This window comes from Microcaecilia unicolor, chromosome 3 (genome assembly GCF_901765095.1).
Source record: "Microcaecilia unicolor chromosome 3, aMicUni1.1, whole genome shotgun sequence".
Taxonomy (NCBI): domain Eukaryota; kingdom Metazoa; phylum Chordata; class Amphibia; order Gymnophiona; family Siphonopidae; genus Microcaecilia; species Microcaecilia unicolor.
In genome coordinates, this window is record NC_044033.1 from 8,110,065 (window position 1) to 8,133,139 (window position 23,075).

Below are 23,075 nucleotides of genomic sequence, written 5' to 3' on the forward strand. Positions count from 1 at the left end.
CATCCAGGAATACCCTCAGGTTCTTCGGTCTTCTTCACTATCTCCGATGGGGAGTTTTCTCCAAATTCCTGCTTCTCCTTGGGCCTTGGTGTAATATGATGGAGCCTTCCTTGGCTTGCCGAACTTTGCATCCCTACTTCTATTCTGGGATGTGTGTGTGTGTGTGTGTGTAGATATATATAATTTATTTGTATTTTATTTTTGTTACATTTGTACCCTGCGCTTTCCCACTCATGGCAGGCTCAATGCGGCTTACATGGGGCAATGGAGGGTTAAGTGACTTGCCCAGAGTCACAAGGAGCTACCTGTGCCTGAAGTGGGAATCAGTTCCCCAGGACCAAAGTCCACCACCCTAACCACTAGGCCACTCCTCCACTGTTGCTACTATTTGAGATTCTACATGGAATGTTGCTATTCCACTAGCAACATTCCATGTAGAAGTCAGCCCTTGCAGATCACCAATGTGGCCGTGCAGGCTTCTGCTTCTGTGAGTGTGACGTCCTGCACAGCCTTCTACATGGAATTTTGCTAGTGGAATAGCAACATTCTATGTAGAATCTCCAATAGTAGCAACATTCCATGTAGAATCTCCAATAGTATCTATTTTATTTTTGTTACATTTGTACCCTGCGCTTTCCCACTCATGACAGGCTCATTGCGGCTTACATGGGGCAATGGAGGGTTAAGTGACTTTCCCAGAGTCACAAGGAGCTGCCTGTGCCTGAAGTGGGAATTGAACTCAGTTCCTCAGTTCCCCAGGACCAAAGTCCACCACCCTAACCACTAGGCCACTCCTCTACTCCATCTTATGTCCTTTCTTGGACATTGGAGCGACATGTTTCTATTCCCTTTATCAGCTCAAGATATTCTCTAGCAGTTCTGTTACAAACTGTTTGAGGTACTACAGTATTAATGGCATCATTACAGGGCTCTTTCCTCTATTTGTTTCCAAATTTTGAGGGTGAGCACCCCAGACTTCTCTAGTTTCCTGTCCTTATGGGGTGTCTCCTTAATTTCCCTTCAGAGACCCACTCTGGTGGCTTCTCCTGGGCTCACGGACCCTTAGTTTTACCCTCCTTTCACGTGGATGTTGTCATGAGGGGAATCTTGCTTCTTCCTTCCTCGTTTAGTTGGTCCAGTCCAGCTAACAAGAGTCCTTCCAAGGTTTCATTGTCTATTCAAGTTACATTATTCAGCTCCTTCATCTGTTTATTCTTCTATGACACCTTCCCCGGTTAGGTCAGTGTTCCTCAATTCCTGATCTAACAGAGTCTGTAGGAGTGTCTTGCATCGATCTGTTGATAGGTGTGCTCCATATTCTCATATGACGACCTGGCAGGTTTTTTTTGTTGCCTGTTCTTCATAGGACATGTTCTGACGCTCGAGTTGAATCCTGTTCTCCTCCTTTGGATGTCAGTACTATGTTGAACATGGGAATGGTTCCTCTTTTGAGTCTTTTTTTTTTTCTGCCGTGTTTCCCAGTGGCGCTACTTATGGGTTCTCCGATAGTCTCTTAGGCTATCTGGGCTAAGACTATAAGCATTTCTCTTTATTTGTGCTCTCAAGGTTTGGCCACCTTATATATCTCACTGGGGCACTGGGACTGCTTTGCTACATCCCATTAGTCTGGACTGGTGTGGTATTATGACAAGGAAGGTAAAATTATGTCTTATCTGTCAATAAGACCAGTCCAGAAACCCACCCGACTCTTTTCTTTGTTTTTTTTTCTTTCTGGCATGCAGTTTCTTTCTCACTTTCTGTTTTGAACTCTCCATTTTATTTTCAGATATTGTCTCCCGCATGTCCTGCTTCAGTGACACATCTGTATGCCAATGGCCTCCTTTTTTCATGGTCTTCTTGGCTGAATGGGACAAATAGTCTCGAGTTCTCAATCATGACTGGCAAATATAGTCAGAAGAACCACTGCTTGGCTAATCGAAATACTGAACATTCCAGGCTACACAATATCCTTAAAGGTTGAATCACAGGAATTATTTTCCTCTGTCTCCTTCCGTTGTTTGATGGACATAACCCATTAATTAGCCTGGACTGGTTTAGTAAGACTAAAGGAAAGAAAATTATCAGGTAAAACATAATTTTACCATCTAGTTAAATGCCACTGGCTAGTTAAATCGTTTTGAAAATTGGTCCCATTGAATTTAATTATCAAAATCTTGGGGTGGGGGGAGGAATTGGCTACAAGCTGGGATCCTGAAAGTTAATGAGGGGAAGACGTAATGCTGAAAGTCCACCTGTGGCACCCACTACCCTTGTACTGAATCCAGCCACACTGTCATCGGTTGTTACAGCTGGGTGTCCTCAGACTCGAGACAACAGACAGGAAGGAACAGTAGAAGGATTTATTATTTATTTATTTATTTATTTGTTACATTTATATCCCACATTTTCCCACCTATTTGTAGGCTCAATGTGGCTTCCATAGTACCGGAGAGGCGTTACAGACTCTGGTGTAAACAAATACAAAGTGATGTTGTGGTAAGATAAAGTTCATGTGGCACAGCCACATTAGGGAATCGTACAACGGAAGAGTTGTGTTATGTCCATTGTGTACTTTAGTTTTGTTGTGTTGCAAATATCAGGCATTTATGTTGGATCGGCCGGGTATGCCCTTTTAAACAGGTTAGTTTTTAGTGTTTTCCGGAAGTTTAGGTGGTCGTTCGTAGTTTTCAAGGCTTTTGGTAATGCGTTCCACAGTTGTGTGCTTATGTAGGAAAAACTGGACGCGTAGGTTGATTTGTTGCCAGACAGATGGAGAAGAAGAGAGAAAGGATGGAAACCAAGAAGGGGAGAAGCCCAGTAGAAATCTCACTCCTCCAGTTCTGTGTCCATGAAAACTCTTGCCACAATGGTTGCTGCAGACGTAGGATGCTTTCCTTCTCCACTAACCATGCAAAAAGGATGTTCAGATTCTGCGGTCATCTCCCTCCTCCATCACCAGATAAAGTGAAACAACTGAAAACGCTGTAAAAAATGGATTCCACACATACGTAGCAAACCTGCCCTATCAAACCAACATTAATACCCGGAAGGGCTTAAAATGGAGGGGGAAATAAAGGCTGATGGATTGGATATACCGCCATTCTCTGCTACAACCAAAACAGTTTACATGCACGCAGGTACTTTTTCTGCCCCTAGTGGGTTCACAATCTAACAGCTGATACCTAACATATGAAAAACAGACAAATGAAAACACCTACTATATGCCCTAGTCCTGTTGAGAGAACTGCACAACACTTGCACAGAATCCCTGGCCAGAAAGCACAGACAGACCGTTGCCCACTTCCCCTCTCCCTCCACTCATCATCCCCGTCTCATCTGCCCGCAACCTCGGAGTCATCTTCGACTCCTCCCTCTCCTTCTCTGCGCATATCCAATAGACTGCCAAGACCTGTCGCTTCTTCCTCTACAACATTAGCAAAATTCGCCCCTTCCTCTCCAAGCACACCACCCGAACTCTCATCCACTCTCTCATTACCTCTTGCCTTGACTACTGCAACCTACTCCTCACCGGCCTCCCACTTAGCCACCTATCCCCCCTTCAGTCCATCCAGAACTCTGCCGCATGTCTTATCTTCCGCCTTGACCGATATACTCATATCACCCCTCTCCTCAACTCACTTCACTGGCTTCCGATCAGATACTGCATACAGTTCAAGCTTCTCCTACTAACCTACAAATGCACTCAATCTGCAGCCCCTCCTTACCTCTCTACCCTCAACCTCCGCTCTCAAGACAAATCCCTCCTCTCAGTACCCTTCTCCACCACCGCCAACTCCAGGCTCCGCCCTTTCTGCCTCGCCTCACCCTATGCTTGGAATAAACTCCCTGAGCCCATACGCCAGGCCCCCTCCCTGTCCATCTTCAAAGCCTTGCTCAAAGCCCACATCTTCAATGTCGCCTTCGGCACTTAACCACCATACCTCTACTCAAGAAATCTAGACTGCATCAACTTGACATTTCGTCCTTTAGATTGTAAGCTCCTTCGAGCAGGGACTGTCCTTCTTTGTTAAACTGTACAGCGCTGCGTAACCCTAGTAGCGCTCTAGAAATGTTAAGTAGTGGTAGTAGGGAATAAATGACCACTGACTAGAAATAGAAACATGCAGACAAAAAACTGAACTGGAAACTCCATGAACCAGACTCTGCATGCAATGCAGTGCCAGAGAAATTTTAAACAGAAATGCATTTCCTCCTGTACTCTGCAAGATGTGGGAATTTAAATCCTAATTCTTGTCCTTTTGATGATGCTCCTGGGATTTGTGAATAAAATAAATACGCTCCCAGCTTTGTGCACATGTGCTCCCTCTGGTGGTAGCAGATCAGAACCGCAGATGAGTTGAGTGTTTTCCTTGACTTGGCCAGTGGAGGGCGGTCACCGTACCTTGTACGCACAGCCACACCCTTTAGAATCTAAGACTGCTGGGCTCCTGAATTTCCGCCCAGTGGGATCCCATGAGGACATCTCCAGGTTGTAGCTTACGTAGTGTCTCTGCCTGTCGCAGTTTGGAATGAATAAAATGTTTGCTGTTCAGCCTCCCTGACTGCGCCTTGTGATTGATTTGTACCTTTCTCTGTCTCCTCTCTGCAGGTCCCTGACGAGGTATGTTTCTGCCTGGATCTCACAAAATCCCCTCCCCAGGGAGGAAAAGCAAGGTGTCACTTTGAAGGAATGTCCTAACAGGCAGGAGAAGCAGCCCCATCCCCCCTCCCTATCATTTACTGAAAATAGTACTTGAAAAGCAAAACACAGCTAGGTGTATGTAGCCTTATGTCAGGAGGAAACCTCTTCAGAATAGGAGGGGAGGGCAGGAGGGGCAGGTGAGGCTAGAACAGGAGCGGAGGAGGGAAGAAACCAGCCTGAAAGTTCTGCGTGAGTCGGGCTCGGTCCTAAGGATCAGACAGATTCAATCAGGACTGTTAACGGAGCCAGTGACAGAAATGCCAAAAGTCAGGTAAGAAAACTAACCGGTACAGGGCTGGGGACTGAGGAATAAGCTGAGCGGCAGAGTCCAGAGCGTGGTGATCAGTGGAATCCACTCTTATGGGCTGGGGTAGAGTGACCAGTGGATTACCCCAGGGATTGGTGCTAATGACATAGTTGAGGGACTGCAGAAACAAGGCATCTGTTTGCAGATGACTCAGGGCAACCAAAACCATTTTCTTCAGTTTCAGCCGAAACCGAATCTGTGGCCGAAATTCGTCACTCAGTTTTGGCCAAAATCAAAACTGGTCACTAGGGCCCGGCCCAGCCTAGCCCCCCACTCTTTTCTCTCCCGCTCCACCCCCACCCCACACAGAATGAGACCCTATCCCCTCCCTCTCTCCCCATGAACAATGAAACCCCCCTCCCCAGCCAGACTCACCTGACCTCCTTGTACATTCCCTGATGGTCTAGTGGCTAGTTGGAGCAGCGGTGATTCCCCAGACACTCCTGTCTATGCCAGCTCCAATCTCAAAATGGCTGCTATGACTTTGCATCACATGGGTTGGAAATGACTAGGGATTGCTCCTATCCTGACTAGCTACTAGACCACCAGGGGATGTACGGTAAGCCCAGAGAGGGGGACCTATGAATGGGTCTGGGAAGGGGCTCATTCTGTTCAGGGGAGGGGGGTAGAGAGATGGGCTTCTACTGTTTTAGGTGGAGGGGGGGGGAGAGCTAGAGGACCCAGCATAAAGTTTTCAGTTCCCGCTGAAAATGCATCTGCGTTTTTGGCCGAAACTGAAACAAAATCGAACACGAATGTTGGGTTGGTTTTGGCAGAGAAACTCAAATTCAGAACTCCCTGATAGATAGAAACACACTGGGAGAGGTGTAAGTATTGAGAGAGTATTGGGCAAAACCCTAGAAAAATGGGCAAGATTTTAGAAGTTGAAAAGTGAAAAATGCTGCAGGTGGGGGGGTCTCTTAGAGCGGCTGCTCTGTGTCTCTTATTTCCCTCTCTCTGCTCCAGTTTAAGGGCTGCCAGAATGTGCACCTGAAGAAAGATTTCTTCCTGCGACACCAGTCGTGCGCTCGCTCCGAGACCTTCATCAACCTACGCGAGGTCAGCACACAGGTCCGCTTGCCTCCGGGAGAGTACATCGTGGTGCCCTCCACCTTCGAAGCCCACAAGGAAGGAGACTTCATCCTGCGCGTCTTCAGCGAGAAGCACTCAGAAACTGAGTGAGTGACACTAGGGCAGTAGCCAGACCTTGAGGTGGGAGGGGGCACATTTTGGGCCACCATCCCGCTGCCACCCCCTCCACCGCCTCACCACCCTGTCGCTCCCCACCCACTGCCGCTGCTTTACATCTTGGCTGACGGGGGTCCCCAACCCCCGCCGTCTAAATACTTCATCCATGCTCAGTTTTACTAAAAGGAGCGCGCGCTGGTCGTGAGGGGAAGAGAGAGCAGGGCAGGCAGTCCTTCACTAAACCAAAAAAGGACGTCCCTGATGAGCAGGACAGGCTTTTCTTCAAGGGTGCTCGATTATGCCCCTCCTCCAGGTCTCTTCTCAGCCAATCACAGCGCGTTTAGCTGTCACTGGTGTCAGCTAAACGCGCTTTGATTGGCTGAGAGGCCGTGGGAGGGCCTCACAATCATCCATTAGCCCTCTCTTCAGCTGCTGATCAGGAAGGGAAAAATGTCTCAAAGGAAGATTTAAAACAGAAGAGCGAGAGTAAAAATTAAGAAGTACGATGTCCTTTTTTGTTGTTGTTGTTTTGAGTGAAGGATGTCCATAAAGGACGTCCCGGACGAGCAATTGGACGGTTCTTTCCCCCGATTGGTTTTTGGTTAAATTTAATTAAGAAGTACGACGTCCTTTTTTTGTTGTTTTGAGTGAAGGACGTCCAAAAAGGACGTCCCTGACAACATTTTATTCTTCTGATTTGTCCCAACGAGAGGTGTAGACCTCCCGTTAGGTTTTCCACGGTAAGGGGATCGGAAAACGGTAGTGCATCTCATTATAATAGCCTTTGAATCATCTGCATTCCGTTTTCGTTAGCTGCTACCGTGATCGGAAAATGGCTTGGAGAAGCCTTTTGTGCATGCCACGGTTTACTACTTGCTCGTTAGGTTTAGTGCATCTGGCCCTAAGCGAGATTATTATGTAGCCAAACAGCTACTTCCTGGAGACAGTTCTACAAGGGAGAAAGGTCATTAGAGTCCTTAGAAGTGTAGTGAATCAAAAGAAAGTCATCTGCTTATGCTAATACCAAGTGTTTGAATTAATAAGGCTAGTGGGCTAACAAAAAGATTCAAGAGCAAACTGATCCATTGCCGTGAGCCCTCAATCACTTTTGCTGAGGGTTTTTTCCCCTGCTACATCATACCCAATCCAGCCACTAGGTGTCGCCCTTCAGCAGTTGCAGACTTCTCCACTCCCCCAGGGGACATCAACTCTGCATCCACAGCAACCCAGTGGGCCCAAGCATGAGACTGAACCTTGGGCCTTCCTGAGAGCTGTGCTGAGCTGGTTTCCCCTGCCTAAGGTTACCACATGTCCTCTTTTTCAGGACACGGGGGACGTCAGGGTGGGTTTTTCAAGCCTGCCCGTTGTCCGGGTCTGCGGGCAGGCTGAGGCTGGTGCTGGTGGGCCTCAGGATGTCCTCCCTTCCCCTACCTTATCGTGCCCTGGTGGTCTAGCGGCCTCTTCGGGGCAGGAAAGGACCCCACTCTTTCCTGGCTGGCGATGCTGCTTCCACTCGCTGCCGGCGCCGCTTCAAAATTGCTACCGGACTTCAAGCGATGCCGGCAGGGAGCTGGAGCGGCATCGCCGGCCAGGAAAGAGTGGGTCCTTTCCTGCCCTGGAGGCCACTAGACCACCAGGGCACGATAAGTTAGGGGAGGGGAGGTGGATCATGGATGGAATGTGGGTAGGGGGTGAGGGGAGGATCAAGTTGACTATGCGGCATGGGGGTGGGGAGGGGTTGTGACGGGCACGATGGGGTGGGGAGGGGGCATGGCTATTGGTGTCCTCTTTTTTTTTTTTTTTGTCAAGGCAAATAATGGTAACCCTACCCCTGCCACTGTGATTTGCACTATGGCCTGTCTTCTAGCCCTTGGTTAGCCTTCCCCTTATGTCATTCACATCTCTGTCTCTCTTGTGTTCCCAGGGAACTGGATGATGAAATCTCTGCTGATTTACCTGATGAGGTAAGAGTCGGTCAGGCCATTGGATGTGTAATATTGCATTCCGTACGGCTTTCATCTTACCCAGCTCACTCCATGCATGTACCTGGGACTAGTCACTGGTCCCCACAGGCTGGTGGGAGGAAAAGGGATCACAGCAGTCTGCGGGGCTGGGGTGAGGGGTGGCAGCCACCGGCTCAGTTTTCTACCAATCAGCTTTTAAAGTTCACTTAAACTCAGTGCGGTACATACTTGTGCGTTTGAATTAATTTCCTGGGTTAATTCATGTGCGCATGCATCTGTTGTCAGAAGTGTGTCCAGAAATTTGCAACCTCTTCCCGAACCCACCCACGAGAAACGTTTGAACCCAATGTATGCAATCGTTCACCTGGAAAAGGCCGTATGTGCTTAGGTTTATCCACATTTGGACTGGAGATATTCCAGAAGGTCTTTTCTGTGGGTAAAGAAAGGTTTTTGAAAATCACCCCTTGCCCCCAGGGTATGAGAGAGTAAATGTTGGAGGTTTAATGAGAGCGTGTTGTTGTGTTACCAGGAACTCAAGATTTAGATTAAAAAGTTGATGCCCCGATGCTCAGAAGCAAATGCCATTAGCGCCGGACTAGTACCCGGGTTTGATAGCACATAATGGTCAGAAAGCCTTCACTGCGGCAAGAGCACGCCAGCGATCAGCGCTAATTAAAATGAGGTCATCTTGCATTTCCCCCAGTGCACAGGAAACAGTGCCCTGAAGGGTGTCCTCACTACACAAAACCCAACGTCGGCTCAGAGCAGACGTCACTCACTTGGCCAGCAAGGTGACGGAGTGAAAGTCCCCTTCCTTCCCATGTCGCCAGTCTTTTTTCTGTACACAGGGACATGTCAGATGGAGATGCAGAGTTTTTGAGGCGTTTTGAAGGAGAGAGTTTTTAAGGAGGCAAGGGAATCCTCTTCCCAACCGAAGCTGGCGTGCTGTGGGAATGCGAGGAGGCTGCGGGGAGGCCATGGGAGAGGAGTGAGGATGCGCAGTCTCCAGCTACTGTTGCACTGTCCCTTGCTCTGGGGCCTGGTTCCCTCTGCCTTTGCACTGTCCCTTGCCCTTCGGTCCGGTTCCCTCCGCCTTTGCACTGTCCCTTGCTCTGGGGCCCGGTTCCCTCTGCCTTTGCACTGCCCCTTGCTCTGGGGCCCGGTTCCCTCCGCCTTTGCACTGTCCCTTGCCCTTCGGTCCGGTTCCCTCTGCCTTTGCACTGTCCCTTGCTCTGGGGCCTGGTTCCCTCTGCCTTTGCACTGTCCCTTGCCCTTCGGTCCGGTTCCCTCCGCCTTTGCACTGTCCCTTGCCCTTCGGTCCGGTTCCTTCTGCCTTTGCACTGCCCCTTGCTCTGGGGCCCGGTTCCCTCTGCCTTTGCACTTCCCCTTGCCCTTCGGTCCGGTTCCCTCCGCCTTTGCACTGTCCCTTGCCCTTCGGTCCGGTTCCCTCTGCCTTTGCACTGCCCCTTGCTCTGGGGCCCGGTTCCCTCTGCCTTTGCACTGCCCCTTGCTCTGGGGCCCGGTTCCCTCCGCCTTTGCACTTCCCCTTGCCCTTCGGTCCGGTTCCCTCTGCCTTTGCACTGTCCCTTGCTCTGGGGCCCGGTTCCCTCCGCCTTTGCACTTCCCCTTGCCCTTCGGTCCGGTTCCTTCTGCCTTTGCACTGTCCCTTGCCCTTCGGTCCGGTTCCCTCTGCCTTTGCACTGTCCCTTGCTCTGGGGCCCGGTTCCCTCTGCCTTTGCACTGCCCCTTGCTCTGGGGCCCGGTTCCCTCTGCCTTTGCACTGTCCCTTGCTCTGGGGCCCGGTTCCCTCTGCCTTTGCACTGCCCCTTGCTCTGGGGCCCGGTTCCCTCTGCCTTTGCACTGTCCCTTGCTCTGGGGCCCGCTTCCCTCTGCTTTTGCCGCACTGAATCTTCCCCCTGTTGGACTGGTTGTGAGCACAGAAACTTTGCTTACACACAGCCCTTCTGTTCATGCCCCTGGAACAAACCTGCCGCTTAACTTCCTAATGCTCAATGCTAACAGTACGCATATCATTTGCATACTATTAGCACTGAGCATTAGGGAGTTATTTTTGGGTGCTACTGTGGCGAATTTTAAGCATCTGGGCCTCAGCAGAGCCAGTGACAGAGCTGGGATTAGAACTGAGGGGGCAGGGAGACAGACAGACTCATCCCAAGGCCACATTGAATCAGTTTTTGAAATTTGAGGTCTTTGAAATCTGGTTTAAGCTTGCTCCGTCTTGTGTTTTGCTGCTGCAGGCGGGACTCACGGACGAGGATGTGGAGGATTCCTTTAAGAACCTGTTCCAGCAGCTGGCGGGAGAGGTGAGTTGCTCTGGGTCCCTCTATCCTGTGCTGTGCATTTCGGATTGCCCATACTGGACTTCCTGCTGTGGAGCGGATCAGGCTCTCAGAGATTAAACATTGCGCCTTTTTGTCCTCAGTGTGCAATGAAAACTTGCTGCAGATTTGAAAAGCAGCAGCATTAATTCAAAAGACAACAATTCCCATCACGTCTAGAGAGCGCTCCGTGGTGAGAAATTATCCTGGCACTCTGCCCCTCTCCCGGTCAAGGATATAAATAAAAGAAATATACACAGCTTATAATAACATTATTATAAGGGGGAAGAAATATAGAAAAGGAAACAGGTAAACAATTTTAAGGAAGGACACACAAAGAAGACAAAAATTTATAGTAATACATTCAGATATGAAAGCTGTAAGGTATGTATCCTGTTAAGCTACCATTACGTAGAGTGAGAATATGCGCATGAAATTAAGTATTGTATTGTATAATATTACTTTATACTGAAACACCCAAGGGAGGCAGGGAAGTTAACAAGAAAGGATAAAACAGTGGCCAAATGAACAGGGACATAATGCTAGTTAGAGAGACCGCCTTAGTCAGAGAGCGAGTCAATATATCTGGGCAGCTGATGGAAAGGCCTGTCTGAAGTAAGAGGTTTTCAAAGCAATTCCTACAGAAAGAGCCTTCCGTAAAGTTGGTGCGATGAATGCAAAACAAGACTGCCTGGTAAAGATCCAAGCGAATCTGGCGATGGGTGGGCACAGTTAACTGCTTTTCAGAAGATGGAAATTTGTGGAAAGCCACATGGGAATCAGTGTTAAAGACTAAAACCAGCTCTCCTCTTCTCCCCCAGGACATGGAGATTAGCATAGCTGAACTGAAGACCATCCTGAACCGAGTAGTCAGCAGGCGTAAGTACCAGGCGTGTAACTCCTGAACAGGCTTGGGGGGGGGGGGGTATTGTCAGGGCCGTGCCAACACAGTAAGCGGGATAAGCACCGCAGGGGGGTGCCTGCCTTCAAGGGCGCTGCCTGCCCCCACCCGCAAGTTGCAGGCTTCCCCGCTCCCCAGCCAGGTCGTCAATTATCTCCCAGCTGCCCGATAGCCCTTGTTTCCTTCCTGCCCTCGCCCTACCTTAAAATATTGTAATTTTCATCGAGCGGGCAGCGCCAGCATTGCAAACAGCAGCAGGCTCCAGCCTTCCCTCGCATGGCTCCGCCCTCTTCTGATGTATTTCCTGTTTCCGCGAGGGCAGAGAACCATGCGAGGGAAGGCTGGAGCCTGCTGCTGTTTGCAATGTTGGCGCTGCCCGCTCGATGAAAATTACAATATTTTAAGGTAGGGCAAGGGCAGGAAGGAAACAAGGGCTATCGGGCAGCTGAGGGCAGATGGGAGATGATTGACGACCTGGGGAGCAGGGGATCGGGGACTTGCTCAGAGTCACAAGGAGCTGCAAAATTTGTCGTCTAAGTCCCTTCTTCCTTTTGGTTCTGTTGGTTGGTTGGGGGGGAGGGGGCGTGCCAACTGATACTCTGCAGGGGGGCACCAGAGACCCTAAGCACGGCCCTGGGTATTGTCTCCTTTCCTCTCATTCTCACATATGGAGCAGGCTGTGTCCCTCCCTTTCACTCCCAGAGCCCCCTGTGGGCAGAGGGCTGGCTTCAGCCTACCCACCCCCTTTCTCCCATATTCATGCCTCCTGTAGCACTCCTGAGAGAAGCCCTCACTACCCCTCGCCCTAGGTGGGATTAAGACTCCTGGTTGGCTACATTTAATCCTAGCATGCATGAAGATGGTGTTCCAGGCTGACCTCAGGAGTAGGCCTAGTGGTTAGAGCAGAGGGGCTGGGGTTCAAATCCCACTTACACTTCTTTGGTTTGGGGCAAGTCATTTACCCCTCCCTCCGTTACCACAGGCACAAACTTAGATTGTGAGCCCTCTAGGGACAAGGGGGTACCTGTTGTACCTCAAAATAACTTACCTTGAAACTAAACACTGAAGTTCTGTCTTCTGTTTGCATAATAAAGAGATTTAATCATAAAATGAGTTTCTCTTCTCCCATTTGTACCCAAGACAAATGGAGGGTGAAGCGTTATATTCAAAGCGATTTAAACTGGCCAGAAATGGCTCCTGGCTGGTTATATCGCCTGTTCGGGGCTAATTGTGGAGTGGAGGAGTGGAGCGGCCTAGTTGTTAGAGCACCAGTCTTACCATCCAGAGATATCCAGAGATGGCCAGTTAAATTCCCTTCTGCTCCCTTGTGATCTCAAGTCTCCATTGCCTCAGGTACAAACTTAAATTGTGAGGTCTCCAAGGACAGGGAAATATCTAACTGTACCTGAATGTAACTCACCTTGAGCTGCCAGTAATTTTCAGCAACACTTAACTGGTTAGCACTGAACTGAACCAATTGGCTGTTTTGGGGGATGTTCTGGGGAACAGTTGGCCAAGATAACCGTATAGTACTACTAATCATTTCTATGGTGCTACTGGACGTACGCAGCACTGTACACATTATAGGCGGGTATTTTCTCTGTCCCTAGAGGGCTCACGATTTAAGTTTTTGTACCTGGGGCAAGGAGGATTAAGTGACTTGCCCAAGGTCACAAGAAGCTGCAGTGCGAATCGAACCCACTAACCATTACACCACTCCTATCTTTATGTAGTGCCCCGTAGCTGGTTAACCGCTTAATATCGCACTTAACCGACTCTGCGTTAACCATCTGCAGAAGCCTGGCATTGAATTTCCAGGTTTAACACCGGTGGGGGGGTCAGCAAAACACTGGTCGCTGCCAGCTGACAATCAGAACCTTTGTTTTATGGAGATTTGACTAATGTCCTTTGAAATTCTTCAGTGTTGTAGATACAGTACGATCATCTGCCCCAGCAAAACGTTCCGTCACGTCATCCTGAATACAGATCCCCAATTTCAGCGGATGTCCCATGTTTGATGTCCAGAAGGGAGTTGTTGCTATATTTGTTTTTTACGATGAGAACGTATTTTTGCACATTGCGTCCTAGTATGAGCTAACACAATCCATCTTCCCTTAGACAAAGATCTGAAAACGGACGGCTTCAGCACGGAGGCCTGCCGACAGATGGTTAACCTCATGGACGTATCCTTAAGTGAGGGGGGGAGGGGTTGCTGTGGCCAGGGTTCTCTTACATTGCGCTTGCCCCCTCTGTATTCTCCTTAACCCAATACCCTACAGAAAGATGGCAGTGCCAAGCTGGGCATGGTGGAGTTCCAGATTCTGTGGAACAAGATTAGGAAATGGCTGGTAAGGATGAAAACCTGAGCTCAGTCTCTGATCACAGTCCTCAGACTCGGTTATGACTAAGCAATGACAGGAGTAACGATGATTCATTTCAGGCAGGTGCTCACTTTCATTGGGAGTTTGCCGCATCAAGAATGGATTGTTGATAAATGGAAGACGCTGTATAATAAGTTAGAATATTATGTTGTAAGAAACGTTATCTTGCATTGATGGGTACAAAGAATGACCATTCTGGATGTACTGTGGCAGACCGATGGTCTATCTAGCCCAGTATCCTGCTTCCAGAGCCATAGCGAGGGGAGCTGACATCCGGGATGGGTCGCCGTTGCGCACCCCCCCCCCCCCCCCCCGGGTGCAGCACGGCGCACTCTTCTCCCGCTGGAGCGTACCCCCCCCTCCCCGGAGTGCATACCTCCCCCCCTCCCGGAGCGCATACCTGCGGCGAGGGACGGGCGGGAGGGCCGATCCGCCCCGACTGCACGTTGCTGGGGTGTGTCGGCTCCGCGCTGATTCACTGCTCTCTCTGTCCCGGAACAGGAAGTAACCTGTTCCGGGGCAGAGAGGGCAGTGCACCAGTGCGAAGCCGACACCCCCCCCAGCGGCGTGCACCCGGGGCAGACCGCCCCCCCCTTCCTACGCCACTGCCTGCTTCCAACACTGATCAATCCAGGTCACAAGTACCTGGCAGAATCCCAAATAGTAGGGACAGCAGTTGCTTCCCCCATGTCTAGCTCAATAGCAGACTATGGACTTTTCCTCCAGGAACTTGTGACTTTTCCTCCAGGAATTTGTCTGAACCTTTTTTTAAACCCAGGTACACTAACCACTGATTCCACATCCTCTGGTAATGAGTTCCAGTGCTTAACTATTCATTCAGTGAAAAAATATTTCCTCTGGTTCTTTTATCCTCCAGAGTGCCAGCAAGGTCTGGTGCCCACAGGCATTTTATTTATTTGGATGCATCTGGTGACTGGGAGCATCCTGGGGTACGCTGTGGGTATATAACATAGTTTTAATGTAGGTCACTGGCTTACATCATTATTGCTGATGTGCTGCTGGTAGTAACTGTGATAGGAGGCACCTCGAATATTGTGTTCAACTCTGGTCGCCGCATCTCAAAAAAGATATAGTGGAATTAGAAAAGGTGCAGAGAAGGGCGACGAAAATGATAAGGGGATGGGACGACTTCCCTATGAGGAAAGGCTAAAGCGGCTAGGGCTCTTCAGCTTGGAGAAAGGCGGCTGAGGGGAGATATGATAGAGGTCTATAAAATAATGAGTGGAGTTGAACGGGTAGATGTGAAGCGTCTGTTCACGCTTTCCAAAAGTACTAGGACTAGGGGGCATGCGATGAAGCTACAATGTAGTAAATTTAAAACGAATCGGAGAAACGTTTTCTTCACTCAACGTGTAATTAAACTCTGGAATTCATTGCCAGAGAATGTGGTAAAGGCGGTTAGCTTAGCGGAGTTTAAAAAAGGTTTGGACGGCTTCCTAAAGGAAAAGTCCATAGACCATTATTAAATGGACTTGGGGAAAATCCACTATTTCTGGGATAAGCAGTATAAAATGTTTTGTACATTTTTGGGATCTTGCCGGGTATTTGTGACCTGGATTGGCCACTGTTTGAAACAGGATGCTGGGCTTGATGGACCTTGGTCTTTCCCAGTATGGCAAAAAAAAAAGAAAGAGATTTGACCTGCCCTTCCACAACAGCTTCGATTGTTGTGTAATGTTTGTCGTTATATTGACAGAAAACATCTCGCTGTATTAGTTCAGGCTCTCGCATTTATCCCACTTAGATTACTGTAACAGTCTGTATTCGTCTATCACTTTTAAATTATGAACTAAATTGCAGATCCTACAGAACTCTGCTGCCAGACTTACTCCAGTTAAAGAAGCACGATGGTATCACCGGCCCTGATTTCCCTACACTGTACAACCCGTATCTCATTTAAAACCAGCTTGTTTAATGGACCGAGTCCAGAATATCTGTCAAACTTGGTGGTCCTTCCTTACAAGAGATCCTTTTCTCTTACTCTTTCCCTCAATTGCTGGCATTAAGTTTAAGAAAACTCTAGAAAAATCTTTTGGTTGCCAAACTGTTCAATTCTGGCTCTCATTACCTGAGGACCTGTGTTGTGTTACCTCTTACACTGCTTTTCATAAGGATTTAAAAACGTACTTCCTTAGGAAATATTATACCTGAATTCTGTAGAATTTATTGAATTTTTTTTCTTGGTTTAATATATGATTAGTCTGTTACCCGCTTTGAACCACCATTTGGTTTGGGATTTAGTGGGATATAGGCGCTATGTCATGTCATATGTCATATATCATATATATCATATCATAGCATCAAAGCAGTGGTGGATGAATGGTGGAGGAACACTGTTGCCGATGGTAATGAATAGAATGATGAAGTGATGCTGGGAGTAAGGATGAAAATTACAAGGTGAGGTGAGTCTGAGTGATGATGGATGGATGGTAGAAGATTATTATCAGGTAGCTTTAGAAGTGATAAACCGTGGTAATGGCGATGACAGGCATAATGGTGATGGGGCTGCTGGAGAGAATCATTAGGATGACGTGATTATCAGGTTGTGATGATAATGGTGATGGATGGTGTTATCGAACAGTTATCACAGAGGTGATCGTTCTAGGGAGGCTGCTGGTAGGAGGGATGAGATTGATGAGAACAGCTGAAGTCTTTCTGAAGGCTACAGTAAGGAAGGCGGGATAGCGATGAACTTATGACTCTGAACTTTTTACCTGTCAGGGCATTTTCCGGCAGCATGACATGGACAAATCGGGTACCATGAGTTCCTACGAGATGCGACTGGCTCTGGAAGCAGCAGGTGAGCGAGAATGAGAGTGGTCCCTAATACAGCGATATCAGTTGGCTTGAACTAAGCCAGTGGCGTTCCTAGGGGGGCTGACACCCGGGGCGGATCACCGATGCGCCCCCCCCCGGGTGCAACGTGACCCTCCCCCCCCCCCCGGCGAAACGCGACTATCCCCCCTCCCCTTACTCTGCTATCCCAATCCCTGGTGGTCTAGAGGTACCTCTTCGGGGCAGGAAAGAGCCCCCTCTTTCCTCCCCGGAGCTGCTAGCTGCCCTGCATCCTCCTGTCCTGACTTGAAACGCCGAGAGCCGGACTCACCACAGGACAGGAGGGCAGCTCCGGGCAGGAAAGAGGGGGCTCTTTCCTGCCCCAAAGAGGTACCTCTAGACCACCAGGGATTGGGATAGCAGAGTAAGGGGAGGGGAGGGGGAGGAGAGATGACAGGGGGGAGGTGAGGGTGTGGAAGGGGCGGGACAGGGGACGAGAAAGGGGCAGCTCCCCCCAGCGAAACGACACCCCCCCCCCCCCCCCCCCGGTGCATCTTTACCTGGTGGGGGTGGCGGCGCGCATCTGTCAGCAACGCTCGTTCCTTGCTCACTCTGCCCCGTTACAGGAAATAACCCGTTCCGGGGCCAGAGGGAGCAGAGAACGAGAGTTGCCGACAGACGCGCGGCACCCCCCCAGCGGCGTGCACCCGGGCGGACCGCCCCCACCGCCCCCCCCTTAGTATGCCACTGAACTAAGCAGAAACTTGTAAAACTAATGGAAGACAAGCGATCTTTGATGGTAGAATTGTTTCCTGAATGACCCTGGGGATCACATCCCCAGCTCTTGCCTTGAGCTTTTAGCAAACACCTTTAGTGTGCAGCTGTAAACCCCAGAGCTTTGATTCACAAGTGAGGAAACCTAAAATTCAAGTTAGAAGCAGGGCCCCATAGGCGCAGTGATAGAAGGAAAGGAAAGCGGGACATGGGTAGTAGAGAAGCAAAAGAGAAGGAATATGAAGGAGTAGGGGGACGTGAGAAGCCACAGGAGGAAGAGAAAGCTGAGAAGGAAGTGGATTGTGTGTCTTTCAGGGGCGGACTGACAGTGATCATTCTGGGCCCCCGGGTAGTAAAGGTCATTCGACCACTCACAACTGCTGCCCGACACCCCCCTTTCACACACTACAGCCTCAGTGGTCCCTTCCCAATCCTACCTTGAAGGTCCCTGGTGGTCTAGTGGCTTCTTCGGGGGAGGAAAGAACCCAACTCTTTCCTACCCACTACCGCTATTCTGCCGTGGTTTCAAAAATGGGTGCCGAGACTGCCACAGAGAGTCTTGGCAGCCATTTTTAAAACATGGCGGTGCCAGACAGAAGAGTGGCAGCAGACAGGAAAAAGCGTTGTTCTTTTCTGCCTCCGCAGAGGCCACTAGACCACCATGGCTCTTCAATGTGGGATGAGGGAGGGCCCACTGAGACTCAGGGGGAGAGCCTCTGGGCCCGGTTGCCCAAATGGTCAGTCCGCCCCTGATGTCTTATGATCTGAGACTTAATCGTCTGCTCTCTGTTCTGTTCTAGGTTTCAAATTAAGTAATAAACTGCTGCAGGTCTTGGTGGCCCGCTACTCTGACACAGACATGGGGGTGGATTTTGATAACTTCGTCTGCTGCCTGGTGAAGCTGGAGTCCATGTTCAGTAAGTGTGATAGGCCGCATCCTTTAACTTCCTCCTTCTGCCATGCCTCTTCCTCCTTTGATGCTCTCCTTTCTCCGTCCTTCACTTTCTACTACTACTACTTAACATTTCTAAAGCGCTACTAGGGTTACGCAGCGCTGTACAATTTAACATGGAAGGACAGTCCCTGCTCAAGGAGCTTACAATCTAAAGACAGGTGTACAATCTAAAGACAAGTGTGGAGTCCGTCTGATAGGGAATACTATATTTCACGAAAGGTTAGGTGCCGAAAGCAGCATTGAAGAGGTGAGTTTTAAGCAGAGATTTGAAGATGGGTAGGGAGGGGGCTTGGCGTAGGGGTTGAGGAAGAGTGTTCCAGGCATAGGGTGAGGCAAGGCAGAATGAGCAGAGCCTGGAGTTGGCAGTGGTGGAGAAGGGTACTGAAAGAAGGGATTTGTCCTGTGAGCGGAGGTTACGGGCGGGAACATAGGGGGAGATGAGGGTAGAGAGGTAGTGAGGAGCCGCAGACCGGGTGCATTTGTAGGTTAGTAGGAGAAGCTTGAACTGTATGCGGTATCTGATCGGAAGCCAGTGAAGTGACTTGAGGAGAGGGGTGATATGAGTATATTGGTTCTGGCGGAATATAAGACGTGCGGCAGCATTCTGAACGGATTGAAGGGGGGATAGATGGCTAAGTGGGAGGCCGGTGAGGAGTAAGTTGCAGTAATCAAGGCGAGAGCTAATGAGAGCGTGGACGAGAGTTCTGGTGGTGTGCTCAGAGAGGAAAGGGCGAATTTTGCTGATGTTGAAGAGGAAGAAGCGACAGGTCTTGGCTATCTGTTGGATATGCGCAGAGAAGGAGAGGGAGGAATCGAAGATGACTCCGAGGTTGCGGGCAGATGGGACGGGGAGCATGAGGGTGTTATCAACTGAGATAGAGAGTGGAGGAAGAGGAGAAATGGGTTTAGGTGGAAAGACGAGGAGCTCGGTCTTGGACATGTTCAGCTTTCTATCCATCAGCTGCTTTAGGAGAGAGCTCCACCCTCCTCCCCATTCCTCCGAGTACATCTGTCTTAGATAACTGCCCTCTTGCTTCAGACTTCATACAGGATATGAGGCGCTGGGTATGTCCCGCCTCCCCTCACCCTGTATTTTTTGCCTGTCTCTTTCCTTCCCTCTTCTACTTGCCTGTCACCTTCTGCCTTGCTCCCTCCATCTTTGTCTTCCACGGTCCCCTTCCCTTATCTGTCACCACCCACCTTATTTATTTATTTGAAGTAACTTTATGAACCACAACACACAAAGACACTGAGAATAATTTACAGTGTAGGAAGACACCACAAGTAACTATTTGCATGTACTTAATCCATGCAATATGTGTGAAGGTGAATAGGGGTCAAATCTTTGTATTAGTTATTAAATAATGTAACATAATATAGCTGAAATACCGATGAGCGATGATATATGTGCAGAATATAGTTAACATGGGGGCAATAATTACATTAAAGACACAACATAATTATCCAGTTTCTTCCATTTCCTCACAGCATTACTTCAGAAGCAGGTGGAAATGTTCAGATATATATTCTAAAGTACCAGCTTCATGTTCTGCTCAGTGTGCTGCTGCGGCTAAGAAAGCGAATAGAATGTTGGGTATTATTAGGAAAGGTATGGAAAAAAGGTGTGAGGATGTTATAATGCCGTTGTATCGCTCCATGGTGCGACCGCACCTTGAGTATTGTGTTCAATTCTGGTTGCCACATCTCAAGAAAGATATAGTAGAATTGGAAAAGGTGCAGCGAAGGGAGACTAAAATGATAGCGGGGATGGGACGACTTCCCTATGAAGAAAGACTAAGGAGGCTAGGGCTATACAGCTTGGAGAAGAGACGGCTGAGGGGAGACATGATAGAGGTATATAAAATAATGAGTGGAGTGGAACAGGTGGATGTGAAGCGTCTGTTCACGCTTTCCAAAAATACTAGGACTAGGGGGCATGCGATGAACTACAGTGTAGTAAATTTAAAACAAATCGGAGAAAATGTTTCTTCACCCAACGCATAATTAAACTCTGGAATTCGTTGCTGGAGAACGTGGTGAAAGCAGAGTTTAAAAAGGGGTTAGACGGTTTCCTAAAGGACACGTCCATAAACCAGTACTAAATGGACTTGGGAAAAATCTACAATTCCAGGAATAACATGTATAGAATGTTTGTACGTTTGGGAAGCTCGCCAGGTGCCCTTGGCCTGGATTGGCCGCTGTCGTGGACAGGATGCTGGGCTCGATGGACCTTTGGTCTTTTCCCAGTGTGGCATTACTTATGTACTTATTCAAAGTGATTTAACTGGCGAGAAACAGCTGCTAAGCAGTTAAATCGCGTGTTCGGGGCTATCTGTTCATTTTCAGTGGCACTTAAGCAGTTATCGTCTAAGTGAAAGCCGACTATTTGAGGGGCGTTCTGGGGGCAGAGTTGGCACTTGGCCAGTTTAAGAGCCAATGTTAAGCAGTTAACTAGCCATGGTGACCGAAGACACAGTCTATCTTTTTGCGGTAACTCATAGCTGCTTAAGTTCTGAATATCGACTTTACTGGTATGTGTTAGCCGGAGCCACATAAACGAGATGGTCCAGCCGAAGCTCGGACGTGACCCGGTATTGAATATCTGGGAATAACACCGGCAACGATCAGTAAAATGCTTGCCGTTGACGGCTGAATATTGACCCCTTGTACACAAATCTCAGCTTTGCTCGTGTTCCCAAACACACCTCCATATTTTTTATTTTATTTTATTTATTTGTTACATTTGTATCCCACATTTTTCCACCTATTTGTAGGCTCAATGTGGCTTACATAGTACCGGAGAGGCCTTTGCAGGCTCCGGTGTGAACCAGGGGCGTAACTGCGTGGGCCACAGGGGCCTGGGCCCCCGCAGATTTCGCCCTGGCCCCCCTCCCCGCCAGCCGAGGTCCGACCCGAAGTCTTCATATTTCGTCTTCCTCCGTGGCCATGCTGCAAGGAAGTAACGCTGCAGTGCTAATTCGTTGAATCCAGTTCGGAGTCTGACGTCGCAGCACATTGTACGCGCGTACAACGTGCTGCGACGTCAGACTCCGAACTGGATTCAACGAATCAGCACTGCAGCGTTACTTCCTTGCAGCATGGCCACGGAGGAGTCGGAGGAAGACGAAATATGAAGACTGCGGGTCGGACCTTGGCTGGCGGGGGTTGGGGCCCCCCGCCAGCAAAAGTAAGCAGCGGGGGAGGGTTGACGGCGGGGAGCGGGGTGGAGAGAGGCGGGGGGGGGGGGGAAGGGAGGCAAAAATGTGCCCCCCCTCTCTGGCTCTGGCCCCCCCTACCGCCGGATTCCAGATACGCCCCTGGTGTGAACAAATACAGGGTGATGTTGTGGTAAGATCAAGTTCACGGGGCACAGCCACGTTAGGGAATCGGAGAACGGAAGAGTTGTGTTATGTCCATTACGTGCTTTAGTTTGGTTGTGTTGCAGAGATCAGGCATTTATGTTGGATCGGTAGGGTATGCCTTTTAAACAGGTTGGTTTTTAGTGATTTCCGGAAGTTTAGGTGGTCGTACGTTGTTTTCAAGGCTTTTGGTAATGCGTTCCACAGTTGTGTGCTTATGTAGGAAAAACTAGATGCGTAAGTTGTTTTGTATTTAAGTCCTTTGCAGCTTGGGTAGTGCAGATTTAGGTACGTCCATGTTGATTCGGATGTATTTCTAATTGGTAAGTCGATCAAGTCTGTCATGTAACATCGGGGCTTCTTCATAGATGATTTTGTGAACCAAGGTTCAGATTTTGAAGGCGATGCGTTCTTTGATTGGGAGCCAGTGTAGTTTTTCACGGAGGGGTTTTGCGCTTTCAAATCACGTTTTACCAAATATAAGCCTGGCTGCCGTGTTTTCAGTGGTCTGAAGTTTCTTTAAGGTTTGTATCAGGTTGCAAAATGTTTCCCTCGGGAAGAATTGCTTCACGCGTTTGAGTTCGCAGAAAAGTATACGACTCTCTGGTGGGGCCTTTTCCATGCTAAGACTCCTAAGTGGCACTTCCGACGGCACATGGTAAGAGCCCGCTCTGCATTGGAGCCTGGTGTCTATTATAATGCGACATCAGCATGCCTGACATTCTAGACGCTTCCACTTATGCCAGCACCTAAATGAGGCAGGATCATGCGTAACTTAAGTGCCCTGTCCCAAAAGTGTTCACTGCCCCCTGCAGATACCACTGTACAAGACAGGCACATATTCCTCTGGGTTCTATATTTGGCATTCAAAATTGAAATGAGTAACTAGCCCATTAGCGCCAGTAATTGGCTGCTATCAATTACTGATGTTAATTGGCAATTTAGATTTACGTGTCATTTTTCCTAAGCGCTATTTTATAAAAATGCATGCATAAATCTTTGTGTGCAACTGAAAAGGGGGTGTGGCCATGTGAGGGGCCTAGGCAGGTCAGGGGTGTTCACTAAAGAATACCAGGCATCTGCACCAGGTTGGTGTCAATCCTCACGCCCAGATTTGGGTACAGATCATAAGTACATAAGTGTTGCCATACTGGGACAGAACAAAGGTCCATCAAGCCCAGCATCCTGTTTCCAACAGTGGCCAATCCAGGTCACAAGTACCTGACAAGATCCCAAAACATCACAACACATTTTATGCTGCTTATTCTAGAAATAAGCAGTGGATTTTCCCCAAGTCCATCTTTATTAATGGCTTTTGAACTTTTCTTTTATGAAGATATCCAAACCTTTTTTAAACCCGCTAAGCTAACTGCTTTTACTACATTCTCTGGCAACGAATTCCAGAACAT

The 23,075-nt window shown here is 48.9% G+C and overlaps 1 protein-coding gene across 1 annotated transcript in view; it reads left to right on the forward strand.

Annotated features, from left to right (window-relative positions):
• CAPN11 (calpain 11) overlaps positions 1-23,075 on the forward strand; it is a 159,938-nt gene that overhangs the window by 130,318 nt on the left and 6,545 nt on the right. Inside the window, exons 12-20 of the mRNA XM_030195746.1 lie at positions 4,610-4,621; positions 5,976-6,187; positions 8,122-8,161; positions 10,420-10,485; positions 11,322-11,379; positions 13,520-13,584; positions 13,681-13,749; positions 16,525-16,603; positions 18,153-18,269. Of these exons, the coding sequence (XP_030051606.1) occupies positions 4,610-4,621; positions 5,976-6,187; positions 8,122-8,161; positions 10,420-10,485; positions 11,322-11,379; positions 13,520-13,584; positions 13,681-13,749; positions 16,525-16,603; positions 18,153-18,269 (718 nt within the window). The remainder of the gene's footprint in view (positions 1-4,609; positions 4,622-5,975; positions 6,188-8,121; positions 8,162-10,419; positions 10,486-11,321; positions 11,380-13,519; positions 13,585-13,680; positions 13,750-16,524; positions 16,604-18,152; positions 18,270-23,075) is intronic.